Source organism: Diadema setosum, chromosome 17 (assembly GCF_964275005.1).
Source record: "Diadema setosum chromosome 17, eeDiaSeto1, whole genome shotgun sequence".
Lineage (NCBI taxonomy): Eukaryota > Metazoa > Echinodermata > Echinoidea > Diadematoida > Diadematidae > Diadema > Diadema setosum.
In genome coordinates this window covers 37,644,150-37,663,650 of record NC_092701.1, presented here as the reverse complement: position 1 = coordinate 37,663,650, position 19,501 = coordinate 37,644,150, and the positions used below count along the sequence as shown (strand labels likewise).

The window sequence follows — 19,501 nt, the reverse complement described above, 5'->3', positions numbered from 1 at the left end:
TACTGTGGTCTCTGGAATTCAGCATGCATACTCAGGGCTCTTCCTCCACTTCCACTTCAAGTTAGGCTGCTTCTCTAGGAGAAGCACATCAATGTTCAACTTTTGACTTCACCTATTTATGCACCCAGGTAGAGGGAGCATTGTGAAAGAAGGGTCTTTTTCAAGACCACAACAGTTGTGGCACTGCTTGATCGTAGGACCTTTAAAGTTGTCAGCACAGTGCACATATATAACACGTTGTGTAATGTTACATTTGAAGTCATATTTGTTATTTCACTACATGGCCTGCAGAACCATGGGGGCTGTGGGGGCTCCCCCCCCCCCCCACCACCACACACACACTTTTTGTGCACCATACAAAGGAATACATAAGGTGTCATGACTTTGCCCCCCCCCCCCCCCCAACTTTTTTTTTTTTTTTTTTAGTCCTTAAGGACGTTCCTCAGTTAAAGTGAAGTCCATGTCATTTTCTTCAAACTTTCCATACCGTAACTTTGACCCATCCGAAGTCCAAATATGTAGATAAAACCACAGACTCATGCGCTTGTTTTTCTTCTACGGGACTTTGAAGAATATGACAATCTGCCGTCCAGTACCAAAATGATAGCGATACAGGATCAAGAACATATGATTGGCAATAAAATCTGCAATGACAAACTTAAATCCCCATAATTCTTTCAAAATCCACGTTATTTTCTCCAAATTTGCAAGAATTGCAGATAAAGGTACCCAAAACAAGGAAAAGGTTTTAAAGTTAGGATTTACACTCTCATTCTTGAGCAAGCAGCACCCTCACACGGCAGAAAACACCGAAATCTCTCAAGTCCTTGTCAGGGACGTTTTCTGTTAGGGGTGAGCTAAAGAACAAGGTTCATAAAACTTATGCTGTACATTCAAAACCCATGTCAATTTCACGAAACTTAACCAAATTGTAGAAGAAGGCTTACTAATTCTAGAAAAATGATAAAAAGTGGGGGTTCATTTGCTCGTTTTTGTGCTAGCGGCGCCTCCATGCGACATATCGTAAGACCCCAAAATCTGTCAGGAACCTATGCAGGGATGCTCTGACAGGGTAAGTTCATAAATCTCACGCTGTACGTTCAAAACCCTTGTCATTTTCACGAAACTTGACCAAATTGTAGATGAAGGCTTACTAATTAAAGAAAAAACAATAAAAAGTGGGGATTCATGTGCTCGTTTTCGTGCTAGCAGCGTCCCTATGTGACATAAATCATCGTATAAGTCCCCAAAATCTGGTCAGGAACCTATGCAGGGATGCCCTGACAGGGTGGGTTCATAAATCTCACGCTGTACATTCAAAACCCATGTCACTTTCACGAAACTTGACCAAATTGTAGAAGAAGGCTTACTAATTCCAGAAAAACTAATAAAAAGTAGGGGTTCATGTGCTCGTTTTTGTGCTAGCAGCACCCCCATGTGACATAAATCATTGTAACTTGTAAGTCCCTAAAATCTGGTTAGGAACCTATGCAGGGATGCCCTGACAGGGTGGGTTCATAAATTTCACGCTTTATATTCAAAACCCATGTCATTTTCATGAAACTTGTCCAAATTGTAGAAGAAGGCTTACTAATTCCAGAAAAGCAATAAAAAGTGGGGATTCGTGTGCTAGTTTTTGTGCTGGCAGCACCCCCCATATGATAAAAATCATCCTAGGACCCCAAAATCTGGTTATAATAAACCTATCGTGGGTGCCCTGATTACAATGTAGGTGGGGTTCATGAATGTCATGCTGTACATTCAAAACCCATGTCTCTTTCATGAAACTTGATCAAATTGTAGAAGAAGGGTTACTTAATGCAGAACAATTGTAGAAATGGGGGGGGGGGGGTTCGAGTGCTCGCTTTTGTGCTATCAGCGCCTCCTTGCAACAGAAATCATCGTAAGACTCCCAAATCTTGTCAGGAACCAATGCAGGGATACCCTGATAGGATGCATGAATCTCATGCGGTTCACTCAAAACGCCATGTTTAAAGGTAGGGAATCCCATTTGCATGTCTCAAATGAAGAGTTGTATAAATACAGTGGTATGTTGAAGAGAGTATCATTTTAGAAACTCCCATAAGTATTGAAAGTGGAAGGTAACATTTAGTACATTTTTTTGACCGTTAGATTTTGAATTGAATTTTTTTCAGGGCTCACCGTAAATTCCAGTACATTACTAGGCTACCTTTGCAGACCCATGCACTGCATGTGTGTCCATCATGTATATTTTGTGAAGAAAGTTCATCAAAACTTACAAACATTTCTATATACATTCTTGCCACACACTCTATATGTTATTACATCAGCTCTTATACTTTTAGATTTGTGTTTATAGATAAAAAATACAGAAGACTGCAACAAAAAGGCTTAAGTGTGGCTGACACGCAGAACTACTGAGTAGTTGAGTTTTGTGCATTATTCAAATTGTTGATAACTGTTGACTTCCAAATTTCTCAGCAGTGGCCTAAACAAGTCCCCTGAGGTTCATATTTAATGTTTTGCTGCATTTTGGGAGGTCTGTAAAAGGTATCCCCTACCTTAAAAAAAAAAACAAACAAACAAACGTGTCAAAATTGCAATGATAGGGTGGAAAAATATTCAGAAAGGAAGGTCCATGTGTGTTTTTATGCCTCCGCCACGAAGTGGTGCCGGAGGCATTATGTTTTCGGGTTGTCCGTCCGTCCGTCCTTCCGTCCGTCCGTAATGAATTTTGTGGACAAGGTAACTATCAAAACCTGTTGAGGTATCCTAATGAAACTTGGCATGTATGTGTATTAGGGGGTGAAGTTGTGCCTATCAACTTTTGGGTGCACATGCTCAAGGTCAAAGGTCAAAAGGTCAAGGTCAAATACATAAAATTTCACTATTTCCACCATATCTATTGAATGCCTGAAGATATTTTCTTGAAACTTAGTGTATACATGTATTACCCAATTAAATTTCTCTGGTGAAATTTTGGGTCATGAGGTCAAAGGTCAAAAGGTCAGGGTCAAATACATAAAATTTAACCATTTCCACCATATCTATTGAATGCCTGAAGATATTTTCTTGAAACTTAGTGTATACATGTATTACCCAATTAAGATTCTCTGGTGAAAGTTTGGGTCATGAGGTCAAGGTCAAAGGTCAAAAGGTCAAGTAAAAATATTAAAACTTCTTTTTTTTTTCTCCATACCTTGGAAAATTGTTCAAGGTATCTTCATGGAACATAGTATATACATATACGGACTGGAAGTGATTATCTAGAGAATGTAGGGTTCATGGGGTCAAAGGTCAGGGGTCAAAGGTCAAGTGCAACACTTCAAAATTTTACTATTTCCCTCCTATCATGCAATGCCAGCAGGGTTATTTTTTTTTTACACTTGGTGTATGCATACATGTGTAACCTAATCGAAATTCTCTGGAAAGTTTTTTTTTTCTTCTTCTTTTTTTTTGCCTCAAAGGTCAAAAGGTCAAAAATCAAGTGAAAGTGCTGAACTAACTTTTTCCTCCATATCTCGGAAGTGGCTCAAGTTACCTTGAAACTTAGTACATATTATGCATGTTCTACCTGAAAGTAATTATCTTATGAATTTTAGGGTCAAGGGCCAGATGAAAATGGTAACAATTTACTATTCAATTCAGAAATTGCACTTTTTCTCCACACCTGTACCTTGAAAATTACTCAGTGCCTAAATGTATGAATGGGTCAAAGTCGAGTTAAAGTCCTTAAAGGGTGTGTACAGTTCTGGTCGAGGTGAGGATTTAGCTTTTAACGTTTTGCAAGATATTCAGAAACCACTCTATGAGATGTCAAAGAGCATGCAGTTCTAAGGGGTATCAAAAGTTTATTTGATGAAAATCAGTTTTGAAATGGCTGAGATATCCAAAAACAAGGTGAAACAAAGAGATCCTAATAAAGTTGTGGCATGTTGCCTTTTATTATTAGCACTTTTTTGGATATCTCAGCCATTTGAAAACTAATTTTCATCAAATAAACGTTGAATCCTTCTTAAAATTACATGCTCTTTCATATTTCATAAGAGGCTTTTCATTATCTCACTTAGGAATGTTCAAAACATGAATCCCCACCTCAACCAGTACTGTACAGTCCCTTTAAATCCCTAGATACATGCTCGCCTATTCATCCAATTAAACCTAGGTCAAGGAAGGTGAACATTCAACACATTTGTGACAAACTTGTCATTTCAATATTTTGCCAATTTTGTGAAAATGTAATCACACATTGTCCACATGTACTATCTAGACCTATTGGGAAAATCATGCATTATGGCGGAGGCATACCAGTCGCCAAAGCGACATTTCTAGTTGTTATTATTTCACTTGCACAGCCATAATGATATGTGGACGCAAGCGTGGAAAACTCCACATATACATGCTTGTTTTTATTGCAACTGATTGACAAATTGCCCTACATCGACGTAAAATAAGCACTGAATTGATCAGTGTTTTAGTAGTAGCCATGATAAAAAATCATGGGCGTACATACTCGAGCAGGATTCGAACCTACGACCTCCTGATCACCGGACAGGCGTCATCTCCACTAGACCACCGAGCTTTCGCCCGACAGCAAGTGTTGGTTCTAATCCTTATAGCATGCAGCGGGTACTGCTTTGTTATTCAAATTCATGAAATTCTTCCGTCGAGATGTTTTCATTGCAACTGATTGACAAATTGCCCTACATCGACGTAAAATAAGCACTGAATTGATCAGTGTTTTAGTAGTAGCCATGATAAAAAATCATGGGCGTACATACTCGAGCAGGATTCGAACCTACGACCTCCTGATCACCGGACAGGCGTCATCTCCACTAGACCACCGAGCTTTCGCCCGACAGCAAGTGTTGGTTCTAATCCTTATAGCATGCAGCGGGTACTGCTTTGTTATTCAAATTCATGAAATTCTTCCGTCGAGATGTTTTCATTGCAACTGATTGACAAATTGCCCTACATCGACGTAAAATAAGCACTGAATTGATCAGTGTTTTAGTAGTAGCCATGATAAAAAATCATGGGCGTACATACTCGAGCAGGATTCGAACCTACGACCTCCTGATCACCGGACAGGCGTCATCTCCACTAGACCACCGAGCTTTCGCCCGACAGCAAGTGTTGGTTCTAATCCTTATAGCATGCAGCGGGTACTGCTTTGTTATTCAAATTCATGAAATTCTTCCGTCGAGATGTTTTCATTGCAACTGATTGACAAATTGCCCTACATCGACGTAAAATAAGCACTGAATTGATCAGTGTTTTAGTAGTAGCCATGATAAAAAATCATGGGCGTACATACTCGAGCAGGATTCGAACCTACGACCTCCTGATCACCGGACAGGCGTCATCTCCACTAGACCACCGAGCTTTCGCCCGACAGCAAGTGTTGGTTCTAATCCTTATAGCATGCAGCGGGTACTGCTTTGTTATTCAAATTCATGAAATTCTTCCGTCGAGATGTTTTCATTGCAACTGATTGACAAATTGCCCTACATCGACGTAAAATAAGCACTGAATTGATCAGTGTTTTAGTAGTAGCCATGATAAAAAATCATGGGCGTACATACTCGAGCAGGATTCGAACCTACGACCTCCTGATCACCGGACAGGCGTCATCTCCACTAGACCACCGAGCTTTCGCCCGACAGCAAGTGTTGGTTCTAATCCTTATAGCATGCAGCGGGTACTGCTTTGTTATTCAAATTCATGAAATTCTTCCGTCGAGATGTTTTCATTGCAACTGATTGACAAATTGCCCTACATCGACGTAAAATAAGCACTGAATTGATCAGTGTTTTAGTAGTAGCCATGATAAAAAATCATGGGCGTACATACTCGAGCAGGATTCGAACCTACGACCTCCTGATCACCGGACAGGCGTCATCTCCACTAGACCACCGAGCTTTCGCCCGACAGCAAGTGTTGGTTCTAATCCTTATAGCATGCAGCGGGTACTGCTTTGTTATTCAAATTCATGAAATTCTTCCGTCGAGATGTTTTCATTGCAACTGATTGACAAATTGCCCTACATCGACGTAAAATAAGCACTGAATTGATCAGTGTTTTAGTAGTAGCCATGATAAAAAATCATGGGCGTACATACTCGAGCAGGATTCGAACCTACGACCTCCTGATCACCGGACAGGCGTCATCTCCACTAGACCACCGAGCTTTCGCCCGACAGCAAGTGTTGGTTCTAATCCTTATAGCATGCAGCGGGTACTGCTTTGTTATTCAAATTCATGAAATTCTTCCGTCGAGATGTTTTCATTGCAACTGATTGACAAATTGCCCTACATCGACGTAAAATAAGCACTGAATTGATCAGTGTTTTAGTAGTAGCCATGATAAAAAATCATGGGCGTACATACTCGAGCAGGATTCGAACCTACGACCTCCTGATCACCGGACAGGCGTCATCTCCACTAGACCACCGAGCTTTCGCCCGACAGCAAGTGTTGGTTCTAATCCTTATAGCATGCAGCGGGTACTGCTTTGTTATTCAAATTCATGAAATTCTTCCGTCGAGATGTTTTCATTGCAACTGATTGACAAATTGCCCTACATCGACGTAAAATAAGCACTGAATTGATCAGTGTTTTAGTAGTAGCCATGATAAAAAATCATGGGCGTACATACTCGAGCAGGATTCGAACCTACGACCTCCTGATCACCGGACAGGCGTCATCTCCACTAGACCACCGAGCTTTCGCCCGACAGCAAGTGTTGGTTCTAATCCTTATAGCATGCAGCGGGTACTGCTTTGTTATTCAAATTCATGAAATTCTTCCGTCGAGATGTTTTCATTGCAACTGATTGACAAATTGTGGAGATGACGCCTGTCCGGTGATCAGGAGGTCGTAGGTTCGAATCCTGCTCGAGTATGTACGCCCATGATTTTTTATCATGGCTACTACTAAAACACTGATCAATTCAGTGCTTATTTTACGTCGATGTAGGGCAATTTGTCAATCAGTTGCAATGAAAACATCTCGACGGAAGAATTTCATGAATTTGAATAACAAAGCAGTACCCGCTGCATGCTATAAGGATTAGAACCAACACTTGCTGTCGGGCGAAAGCTCGGTGGTCTAGTGGAGATGACGCCTGTCCGGTGATCAGGAGGTCGTAGGTTCGAATCCTGCTCGAGTATGTACGCCCATGATTTTTTATCATGGCTACTACTAAAACACTGATCAATTCAGTGCTTATTTTACGTCGATGTAGGGCAATTTGTCAATCAGTTGCAATGAAAACATCTCGACGGAAGAATTTCATGAATTTGAATAACAAAGCAGTACCCGCTGCATGCTATAAGGATTAGAACCAACACTTGCTGTCGGGCGAAAGCTCGGTGGTCTAGTGGAGATGACGCCTGTCCGGTGATCAGGAGGTCGTAGGTTCGAATCCTGCTCGAGTATGTACGCCCATGAATTTTTTATCATGGCTACTACTAAAACACTGATCAATTCAGTGCTTATTTTACGTCGATGTAGGGCAATTTGTCAATCAGTTGCAATGAAAACATCTCGACGGAAGAATTTCATGAATTTGAATAACAAAGCAGTACCCGCTGCATGCTATAAGGATTAGAACCAACACTTGCTGTCGGGCGAAAGCTCGGTGGTCTAGTGGAGATGACGCCTGTCCGGTGATCAGGAGGTCGTAGGTTCGAATCCTGCTCGAGTATGTACGCCCATGATTTTTTATCATGGCTACTACTAAAACACTGATCAATTCAGTGCTTATTTTACGTCGATGTAGGGCAATTTGTCAATCAGTTGCAATGAAAACATCTCGACGGAAGAATTTCATGAATTTGAATAACAAAGCAGTACCCGCTGCATGCTATAAGGATTAGAACCAACACTTGCTGTCGGGCGAAAGCTCGGTGGTCTAGTGGAGATGACGCCTGTCCGGTGATCAGGAGGTCGTAGGTTCGAATCCTGCTCGAGTATGTACGCCCATGATTTTTTATCATGGCTACTACTAAAACACTGATCAATTCAGTGCTTATTTTACGTCGATGTAGGGCAATTTGTCAATCAGTTGCAATGAAAACATCTCGACGGAAGAATTTCATGAATTTGAATAACAAAGCAGTACCCGCTGCATGCTATAAGGATTAGAACCAACACTTGCTGTCGGGCGAAAGCTCGGTGGTCTAGTGGAGATGACGCCTGTCCGGTGATCAGGAGGTCGTAGGTTCGAATCCTGCTCGAGTATGTACGCCCATGATTTTTTATCATGGCTACTACTAAAACACTGATCAATTCAGTGCTTATTTTACGTCGATGTAGGGCAATTTGTCAATCAGTTGCAATGAAAACATCTCGACGGAAGAATTTCATGAATTTGAATAACAAAGCAGTACCCGCTGCATGCTATAAGGATTAGAACCAACACTTGCTGTCGGGCGAAAGCTCGGTGGTCTAGTGGAGATGACGCCTGTCCGGTGATCAGGAGGTCGTAGGTTCGAATCCTGCTCGAGTATGTACGCCCATGATTTTTTATCATGGCTACTACTAAAACACTGATCAATTCAGTGCTTATTTTACGTCGATGTAGGGCAATTTGTCAATCAGTTGCAATGAAAACATCTCGACGGAAGAATTTCATGAATTTGAATAACAAAGCAGTACCCGCTGCATGCTATAAGGATTAGAACCAACACTTGCTGTCGGGCGAAAGCTCGGTGGTCTAGTGGAGATGACGCCTGTCCGGTGATCAGGAGGTCGTAGGTTCGAATCCTGCTCGAGTATGTACGCCCATGATTTTTTATCATGGCTACTACTAAAACACTGATCAATTCAGTGCTTATTTTACGTCGATGTAGGGCAATTTGTCAATCAGTTGCAATGAAAACATCTCGACGGAAGAATTTCATGAATTTGAATAACAAAGCAGTACCCGCTGCATGCTATAAGGATTAGAACCAACACTTGCTGTCGGGCGAAAGCTCGGTGGTCTAGTGGAGATGACGCCTGTCCGGTGATCAGGAGGTCGTAGGTTCGAATCCTGCTCGAGTATGTACGCCCATGATTTTTTATCATGGCTACTACTAAAACACTGATCAATTCAGTGCTTATTTTACGTCGATGTAGGGCAATTTGTCAATCAGTTGCAATGAAAACATCTCGACGGAAGAATTTCATGAATTTGAATAACAAAGCAGTACCCGCTGCATGCTATAAGGATTAGAACCAACACTTGCTGTCGGGCGAAAGCTCGGTGGTCTAGTGGAGATGACGCCTGTCCGGTGATCAGGAGGTCGTAGGTTCGAATCCTGCTCGAGTATGTACGCCCATGATTTTTTATCATGGCTACTACTAAAACACTGATCAATTCAGTGCTTATTTTACGTCGATGTAGGGCAATTTGTCAATCAGTTGCAATGAAAACATCTCGACGGAAGAATTTCATGAATTTGAATAACAAAGCAGTACCCGCTGCATGCTATAAGGATTAGAACCAACACTTGCTGTCGGGCGAAAGCTCGGTGGTCTAGTGGAGATGACGCCTGTCCGGTGATCAGGAGGTCGTAGGTTCGAATCCTGCTCGAGTATGTACGCCCATGATTTTTTATCATGGCTACTACTAAAACACTGATCAATTCAGTGCTTATTTTACGTCGATGTAGGGCAATTTGTCAATCAGTTGCAATGAAAACATCTCGACGGAAGAATTTCATGAATTTGAATAACAAAGCAGTACCCGCTGCATGCTATAAGGATTAGAACCAACACTTGCTGTCGGGCGAAAGCTCGGTGGTCTAGTGGAGATGACGCCTGTCCGGTGATCAGGAGGTCGTAGGTTCGAATCCTGCTCGAGTATGTACGCCCATGATTTTTTATCATGGCTACTACTAAAACACTGATCAATTCAGTGCTTATTTTACGTCGATGTAGGGCAATTTGTCAATCAGTTGCAATGAAAACATCTCGACGGAAGAATTTCATGAATTTGAATAACAAAGCAGTACCCGCTGCATGCTATAAGGATTAGAACCAACACTTGCTGTCGGGCGAAAGCTCGGTGGTCTAGTGGAGATGACGCCTGTCCGGTGATCAGGAGGTCGTAGGTTCGAATCCTGCTCGAGTATGTACGCCCATGATTTTTTATCATGGCTACTACTAAAACACTGATCAATTCAGTGCTTATTTTACGTCGATGTAGGGCAATTTGTCAATCAGTTGCAATGAAAACATCTCGACGGAAGAATTTCATGAATTTGAATAACAAAGCAGTACCCGCTGCATGCTATAAGGATTAGAACCAACACTTGCTGTCGGGCGAAAGCTCGGTGGTCTAGTGGAGATGACGCCTGTCCGGTGATCAGGAGGTCGTAGGTTCGAATCCTGCTCGAGTATGTACGCCCATGATTTTTTATCATGGCTACTACTAAAACACTGATCAATTCAGTGCTTATTTTACGTCGATGTAGGGCAATTTGTCAATCAGTTGCAATGAAAACATCTCGACGGAAGAATTTCATGAATTTGAATAACAAAGCAGTACCCGCTGCATGCTATAAGGATTAGAACCAACACTTGCTGTCGGGCGAAAGCTCGGTGGTCTAGTGGAGATGACGCCTGTCCGGTGATCAGGAGGTCGTAGGTTCGAATCCTGCTCGAGTATGTACGCCCATGATTTTTTATCATGGCTACTACTAAAACACTGATCAATTCAGTGCTTATTTTACGTCGATGTAGGGCAATTTGTCAATCAGTTGCAATGAAAACATCTCGACGGAAGAATTTCATGAATTTGAATAACAAAGCAGTACCCGCTGCATGCTATAAGGATTAGAACCAACACTTGCTGTCGGGCGAAAGCTCGGTGGTCTAGTGGAGATGACGCCTGTCCGGTGATCAGGAGGTCGTAGGTTCGAATCCTGCTCGAGTATGTACGCCCATGATTTTTTATCATGGCTACTACTAAAACACTGATCAATTCAGTGCTTATTTTACGTCGATGTAGGGCAATTTGTCAATCAGTTGCAATGAAAACATCTCGACGGAAGAATTTCATGAATTTGAATAACAAAGCAGTACCCGCTGCATGCTATAAGGATTAGAACCAACACTTGCTGTCGGGCGAAAGCTCGGTGGTCTAGTGGAGATGACGCCTGTCCGGTGATCAGGAGGTCGTAGGTTCGAATCCTGCTCGAGTATGTACGCCCATGATTTTTTATCATGGCTACTACTAAAACACTGATCAATTCAGTGCTTATTTTACGTCGATGTAGGGCAATTTGTCAATCAGTTGCAATGAAAACATCTCGACGGAAGAATTTCATGAATTTGAATAACAAAGCAGTACCCGCTGCATGCTATAAGGATTAGAACCAACACTTGCTGTCGGGCGAAAGCTCGGTGGTCTAGTGGAGATGACGCCTGTCCGGTGATCAGGAGGTCGTAGGTTCGAATCCTGCTCGAGTATGTACGCCCATGATTTTTTATCATGGCTACTACTAAAACACTGATCAATTCAGTGCTTATTTTACGTCGATGTAGGGCAATTTGTCAATCAGTTGCAATGAAAACATCTCGACGGAAGAATTTCATGAATTTGAATAACAAAGCAGTACCCGCTGCATGCTATAAGGATTAGAACCAACACTTGCTGTCGGGCGAAAGCTCGGTGGTCTAGTGGAGATGACGCCTGTCCGGTGATCAGGAGGTCGTAGGTTCGAATCCTGCTCGAGTATGTACGCCCATGATTTTTTATCATGGCTACTACTAAAACACTGATCAATTCAGTGCTTATTTTACGTCGATGTAGGGCAATTTGTCAATCAGTTGCAATGAAAACATCTCGACGGAAGAATTTCATGAATTTGAATAACAAAGCAGTACCCGCTGCATGCTATAAGGATTAGAACCAACACTTGCTGTCGGGCGAAAGCTCGGTGGTCTAGTGGAGATGACGCCTGTCCGGTGATCAGGAGGTCGTAGGTTCGAATCCTGCTCGAGTATGTACGCCCATGATTTTTTATCATGGCTACTACTAAAACACTGATCAATTCAGTGCTTATTTTACGTCGATGTAGGGCAATTTGTCAATCAGTTGCAATGAAAACATCTCGACGGAAGAATTTCATGAATTTGAATACATGCTTGTTTGTTTGTTTGATTTACCCACTTGCTGTAACCATGTGCAGAAAGTGATACTGGAGGAAGAAGAATAAATATGAGGAAATGGGAGTTTTGGCATTAGTCTGACCCACGGTCCTCCAAAGGAAAAACAGATCTTTATAATATGGCGTTGATTGTAGATTGCATTTGTTGGCTGTTGCAGTGGTTGGTAAAGTGCATGTTGTAAACTATGGAGATGTACCTTGAGACCCTACTCTTAAAACTGGACTTAATTTGCGCGCGGTTGGAAAAGTTCCAATTCTGCACTTTTGACGGTGGAATTTGGGTTTTTCGATGGATTTTTGGAGGATACTAAAGGACTTTCCTGTTGTGAATGAGTGTTCCAGTAGGACATACAACTTGTATGTGAAATGATGTGATTTGCGTGTGATGTGACTTTAGAACCAAAGATCGTACACTGAAGTGTAGATCTATGATCTTTGGTAGAACTCACTGGCTGGTGATAAGTGATACTTGTAAGTGACCAAATTCTGGTAGGCGACTGAATGCACAGTATGTTTACCCAGACTCTGTAGCGCCGCTAAGGCGTGGGTCTGCCGTCTTTGATGGCCCCTCTAGTGTTTCATGTATTTTCAAACTGGAGCAAATCATTGTACTGTACTATTAAACAGCTGTATTACATTTTTAAAACCTGTGTACAAGACAGGTTTCAGACTTGATTAACCCTAATCCCACCGGGTTTTTGAGGGACATGAAACCACCGGGAGCCTTTTTGGGCCCCCCCCCCCCCTTCAGATCTCGGTCGTGGATTGCGCGATCCTCGCAAAAATTTGCACTTAAGTCGAAGCCAGTGTAATCTACAAGACTGTATAGTTAGATTTTTCAAATTTTGATTTACGTGTATGTATTTTATATTAATTTATGTTAATTTATGCAAAAATAATTTTTTGCCTATAAATCAAAAAATAAAAATAAGACTTCTAACTGTTGGTGAACATATTCTTCAATATCCTCAACAATAATATTGAAGCAAAAATTCGGCTTCATAATTATTTCTTATGTATTTTATTGTTTATTGAATTTCTTATGTATTTCTTTGTTTTTTCAATTTTTGTTTTGTTTTTTTCCATCAAAATTTGTCGCAGAAACATTTTAAAGCATAATCAGGCTAAATAAATCATTATTAGCCATTGAAAGTAAAAATATTTATTTTTATATGAATTTAAAAACACAATTTATATTGGATTTGTACACAAAATCATGTTTTTGAGCAATTTTGGGGTCGACAAATTTTTTTTTCAAAGGGGCGTGGCTTCAAAATGGTATGCCCTGGAGCGACAAATTTGGTCTCGAAAGTTGCACGATACTTGAAAGAAAAAAGTCATAAAATGTCGCGGCGAGAGTATCATGTGTTGCGGAATAATCACGCGAAACGTCGAGGGGGGCCAAAGTGACCCCCCCGTGGTGGAAATAGGGTTAACATTCTTAATGCTATTTTCTATTCTTTCTTATCCTGTATTCATGCATGTGCCTTAGTGTTGTTGTGTATTATGCCATGTAAACATGTAAATGCATAGATGCTAATAAACTTCAATGTCAACTTCAACTTTGTGTTATTGTTACTTGGTTATTCCGTAGAAACCCTCATCTATCAGGATAGACCAGTTAGACCGTGATCAAAGAGATCCTGAGAAGGTCACTTTTCCGGTCATTGTCCACTTTGGTGTCCGTCCTGCTCAATTGTCCTACATTGGGGACCCTGAGTAAGTAAAAATCATAATATTCCTTTGAGACATGCCCCTCCATGTATATACTGTTTGATATGAAAATGTTATTAGTTGCTCTATTTGCTGCTTCCCCTTTTCCCCTTGTTTTCCTTCTCCGTCTACTTTATTTCTTTTGAGGATATCTTGATATTTTTCTGTCCTACTAATACAAACTGGCTTTGAACCTTCTTTTTGATAGTATAATTACTGTATTGTAATCTTCTGTTTACCAGTATGATGATAGTTTCCACCCTATTTTCTTGTTATGCCTCCGCCACGAAGTGGTGCCGGAGGCATTATGTTTTCGGGTTGTCCGTCCGTCCGTCCGTCCGTCCGTCCGTCCGTCCTTCCGTCCGTCCGTCCGTCCGTCCGTCCTTCCGTCCGTCCGTAATGAATTTTGTGGACAAGGTAACTATCAAAACCTGTTGAGGTATCCTAATGAAACTTGGCATGTATGTGTATTAGGGGGTGAAGTTGTGCCTATCAACTTTTGGGTGCACATGCTCAAGGTCAAAGGTCAAAAGGTCAAAAGGTCAAGGTCAAATACATAAAATTTCACTATTTCCACCATATCTATTGAATGCCTGAAGATATTTTCTTGAAACTTAGTGTATACATGTATTACCCAATTAAGATTCTCTGGTGAAGGTTTGGGTCATGAGGTCAAAGGTCAAAGGTCAAAAGGTCAGGGTCAAATACATAAAATATCACTATTTCCACCATATCTATTGAATGCCTGAAGATACTTTCTTGAAACTTAGTGTATACATGTATTACCCAATTAAGATTCTCTGGTGAAAGTTTAGGTCATGAGGTCAAAGGTCAAAGGTCAAAAGGTCAAGTAAAAATATTAAAACTTCTTTTTTTTCTCCGTACCTTGGAAAATTGTTCAAGGTATCTTCATGGAACATAGTATATACATGTACTGACTGGAATTGATTATCTAGAGAATGTAGGATTCATGGGGTCAAAGGTCAGGGGTCAAAGGTCAAGTGCAACACTTCAAAATTTTACTATTTCCCTCATATTTATGCAATGCCAGCAGGGTTATTTTTTTTTACACTTGGTGTATGCATGTGTAACCTAATAGAAATTCTCTGGAAAGTTTTCTTTTTTCTTCTTTTTTTTGCCTCAAAGGTCAAAAGGTCAAAGATCAAGTGAAAGTGCTGAACAAACTTTTTCCTCCATATCTCGGAAGTGGCTCAAGTTATCTTGAAACTTAGTACATATTATGCATGTTCTACCTGAAAGTGATTATCTTATGAATTTTAGGGTCAAGGGCCAGATGAAAATGGTAACAATTTACTATTCAATTCAGAAATTCACACCAATTCTCCACACCTGTACCTTGAAAATTACTCTATGCCTAAATGTATGAATGGGTCAAAGTCAAGTTAAAGTCCTTAAATCCCTAGATACATGCTCTCCTATTCATCCAATTAAACCTAGGTCAAGGAAGGTGAACATTCAACACATTTGTGACAAATTTGTTATTTCAATATTTTGCCAATTTTGTGAAAATGTAGTCACACATTGTCCACATGTACTATCTAGACCTATTGGGAAAATCATGCATTATGGCGGAGGCATACCAGTCGCCAAAGCGACATTTCTAGTCATACATATGAATTATCTTTTATTCACAGTGACACTTATATGTACCTCCATTACTCCAAACTGTGTATGCACTTTGTTCACCCTCTAATGTATTTTCTTTTTTTGTTAGCCAGGATTAATCTGATCACTTCTTCACATTGTGCAATTCATTTGTTTGTGTGTTCTGCTATTGACTCCTATCTTCTTTCTTTTCAGTAAGATATTCTGGTACCCAGCATATTACTCCTGCACTTCTCTTTTTGTGTTCTTTTTGTGTTCAACATAATATATTCTCTGTTTTGATAATAATTTCTGTGTACTGCTACTCATCCTCTGTTTATTTGTTCGCCTGTCCTGCTCTTCTCCTCTGGTATCATTCTTTGCTCTGTCTGAGATATTGTATCATTCAGGTATCGGAAGTTGCTGAAGTCTTATACCAGGCTGCGTCACCTTCTGCTGAACAAACCCACAGTGACCCGAGCAGACAAAGACAAGCTAAAGGTGAAGGAAGAGAAGCTGCAGGAGCTCCGCCTTAAAAACAGTCGTACTCACGAGGTCACGGCAGAGGTCAGCAGTGAGGGTATCCTATCAACAGGGATTGGTGTTGACATGTGCCAGGTGAGGAGGAGCCTTGTTGTATTACAAATTTTAGTGTCATTTTGAAATCCTGTGAAAGCTGCTTTCTCATGTACATTATAATCATCTCTTAGAAATTCATTTCTAGTTTAGTATACAAGTTGTCTGGGAAGAAAAAGCAAATTGCTACAAGCACAACAATTATAATCTTATCAAAATTGAATTAACCCTATTCTAACTGGGCTATTTGAGACCAAGTTTTTACTGGGGGGGGGGGGGGGTCAATTTGAACCCCCCTTCAGATCTCGGCCACCGATTGCGCAATCGCCGCGAAATTTTGCCTGAAGATAGAGCTGGATGTCAACTACAAGATTACATGGTCATACAATAGAAAAATATTGCCTTTCTATTTTTAATAAATGACTTATGCAAATTTGTGCATGAAATCATATTTTCACCTATAACTCCATTAAAAAGACTGAAGTATTGCTAAATTTTTGTGTCAGAATTCCTCAAGACATATCAAACAATTTTCATGTGAAAAAATAGCACAATCAAAATCAATTTCATTTGTTTTTTATTGTTTTGTTAATTTCTTATGTATTTTATTGTTTTTTCAACCTTTTGTTTTCTATTGTTTTTTGCCAAAATTTGTTGTAGGCACTTTTTCAGGCTTATTTACACTAGAATTGATTAATTTCAATGGTTAAAAGTTGAAATAATCTAATTTATATCAATTTAACCAAAAAACACAATTTGCATTCAATTTGCACACGTTATCATGAATTTGAGCTGTTTTCGGGTTGACATGCATATGCATAACATTACGTAACTTCAGAACGGTGTACCCGGACGTCGCAAATTTGGTCTCAAAATATGCGGAAGACTTCAATGAAAAAAGTCGTGAAACGACGCGGCAAAATCTTTGCGCGTTGCGGAATCGTGGCGCGAAACGTAGAGGAGGGGTCAATTTGACCCCCCCAGTTAGAATAGGGTTAAAGTATGAGGAATTTGTGAAATTCTAAAGATTCCCTAACTTTTGCAAAACATTTCTTTAACCTGATTGATATGAATATATGCGAATGGGTGAGCATATGATGTCATCACCGCACAATAATTATAATGATAACAATTATAATTAACATTCATTCTTACCGTGCTTCATACAAAGTTTCTAAGCGCCTTACATATTGTTTCATGATTATCATGCCAAAACAGATATATATAATCTTACATAATTCAGCATAAGTACAGACTCTACAATAATTTACATTACTCAATATATTTTAGCAATAGTCAAATGTTGATAATTCTTTTCCATTGATTGTGATCAAAATAATGACAAAATTGAATTTTTGTCATAAAAATGTGAAATATCATATTTTTCGTAATGAATCTCTTTAAAATGATGTTCAGTTAGTTATATTATGATTTTGGACTGAGGCTTAATTGTGTTTGACAAAAAAAAAAAAATCATAATTTCAAGATTTCATGCACAAGCTAGTGTAAAACTAGGAATTTTGCATGAAATTTTTTGCAAATTTGGCAGAAGAAATATTGAAATGTGTGCAATATGCATTGAATGCCAGTGACAATTCACAAAAGTTTCATGCCACAAATATTTCTGGTTTTACAGTTTATGGCAAGTTGTATTGAGGTGATGATATCATTAACTCATTAAAGCTGGTATTATTGTTATTGTTATTATTGGCAAATAACTTGTTTTGTGTGTATTTGATATGCATATTTTCTGAGTATCTGATTTTACTCTGTTTTACATGTGTTAACCTGTTAAGGACGGACTGATTTTTCTACAACATGCATTTCTTGTAGACACCTGCCCGAGTATACTCGGGACTCATCCTCAACGGGTTAATGATGTGGGATGACAGTTGAAGTTAATGCAAGATTTAGTGTGCCTGTGATCACATCTAGTGGAGATCTATGTCCAGTCATGCTGGCAGCTGTATTTATGTTCTGTCTCTTTCCTTTCTGTTTCTATGGCAACTAGCATGCCTTAATGCTACCTGTTTTGGTGAGTCACTTGCGCTACTTTGCCTGTCTGCCAAGTCTGTACAAGGCTCTGGATTACAAGTTCAAGGATCCCATGCTACTCAGAGTAAGACCCATTGCCACTTGTGTTCATTTTCAGCATTTTAGGATATTTTTGTGGCACTGTAAACTGGGTGAAAAGTTAGTGGCATACTAACAGTGTGAGTTATGGCCATTTTGTAGCTGCATGATATGGTGCCCTTTTAAAATGTGTGAAATGACTGCAAAAGCGTATGATTCAAAGCATGGACTGAGGTCATGCAAAAGGTACAAAAGTATTACATGTGTAGATATTGTCACTGTACCCCTAATGATGTTCATGCCGATAGTGCAACAAGATTCAATTTGATCAGTGAAAGTGCTTGGTAGTTTTTGTATGGCAATCTGTCTGACACTGCACGGATATCTGTACCATCCTGTGCACTGTACATCTTTAGGTTTCCTATCTGTGCACAAGTCATACAAAAGAAGAAGATAACTGCACTGTTTAATGAGCTAAAAGGTATGATGCCACAGCTCAATGGAGTTAACTTGTACCTTATTGATTTGCTTTTAACTAAACAATGGACAACAAGCTTGTTTCAGAACTTACATGTATGAGAACTTCACCCTCTGGGAGTATGAGTACTGATATATTTTTGTCATTTACTTCAATTCACAGGCCTCAATTAAAAGCAAACAGTTTGTTTCTCCATGAGGTCAATGATCAGTAGTAAAAAACAAAAATAAAAACAAAAAAAAACAAAAAAAAACACCTACAACAGCAGCAAGAACACAACAACAAAACTCGTTCTGCAGCCAAAAACTACCAAGTCAGGAGTCAAAGTTGTCAACAGATATTTCTGTCAACTCTTTTGTGACCCAGTATGCTCTGACACACCCATCCTACAAGCTGTACTTTGGTACCAATCCAGACCATGTGAGAAACTCCCTCTACAACTGTGGCATCAGACGCAAGCTAGAGGTGACAGAACACAAGAAGTTTGTTGCCAAGGAAAGAAAGAAAGGCAAGTGATTTTATGACTATTGTGAAGGGCAATGAAGCTTATAGCATATCTGCCTATAGCATATCTGCCTTATGAGCCAAGACATGGGTTTGATAATGACAATAATAATATGGTCTTTAACACCTATCCAGGGTAGTCTCTTCATTATTCATACTGTTCTACCATAGGGCCTTGCCAATCTCATTACCACAGTATTGCCAGGTCCCCATTTTTACCCCTTGGTTGATAGTGGCATCATGGTAAGAACACTTCATTTTTGGACATTAAAGTGATTGTATAGTTTGGGTTGAGACCTAATTTCAAGTTTCTAACATTTTTTGGTGAGATAATGAGAAACCTCTTGTGAAATATGAAAGAGCATGTGATTCCATGAGGAATTCAACATTTATTTGATGAAAATTGGTTT

General features: G+C 39.9%; 1 protein-coding gene across 1 annotated transcript in view; it reads left to right on the top strand.

Annotated features, from left to right (window-relative positions):
- The window catches only part of LOC140241289 (ribonuclease 3-like), a 71,416-nt gene that overhangs the window by 29,349 nt on the left and 22,566 nt on the right, over positions 1-19,501 (top strand). The window contains exons 13-16 of the mRNA XM_072321040.1: positions 13,737-13,861; positions 15,871-16,078; positions 18,048-18,155; positions 18,954-19,095. Coding sequence (XP_072177141.1) covers positions 13,737-13,861; positions 15,871-16,078; positions 18,048-18,155; positions 18,954-19,095 — 583 coding nt within the window. The remainder of the gene's footprint in view (positions 1-13,736; positions 13,862-15,870; positions 16,079-18,047; positions 18,156-18,953; positions 19,096-19,501) is intronic.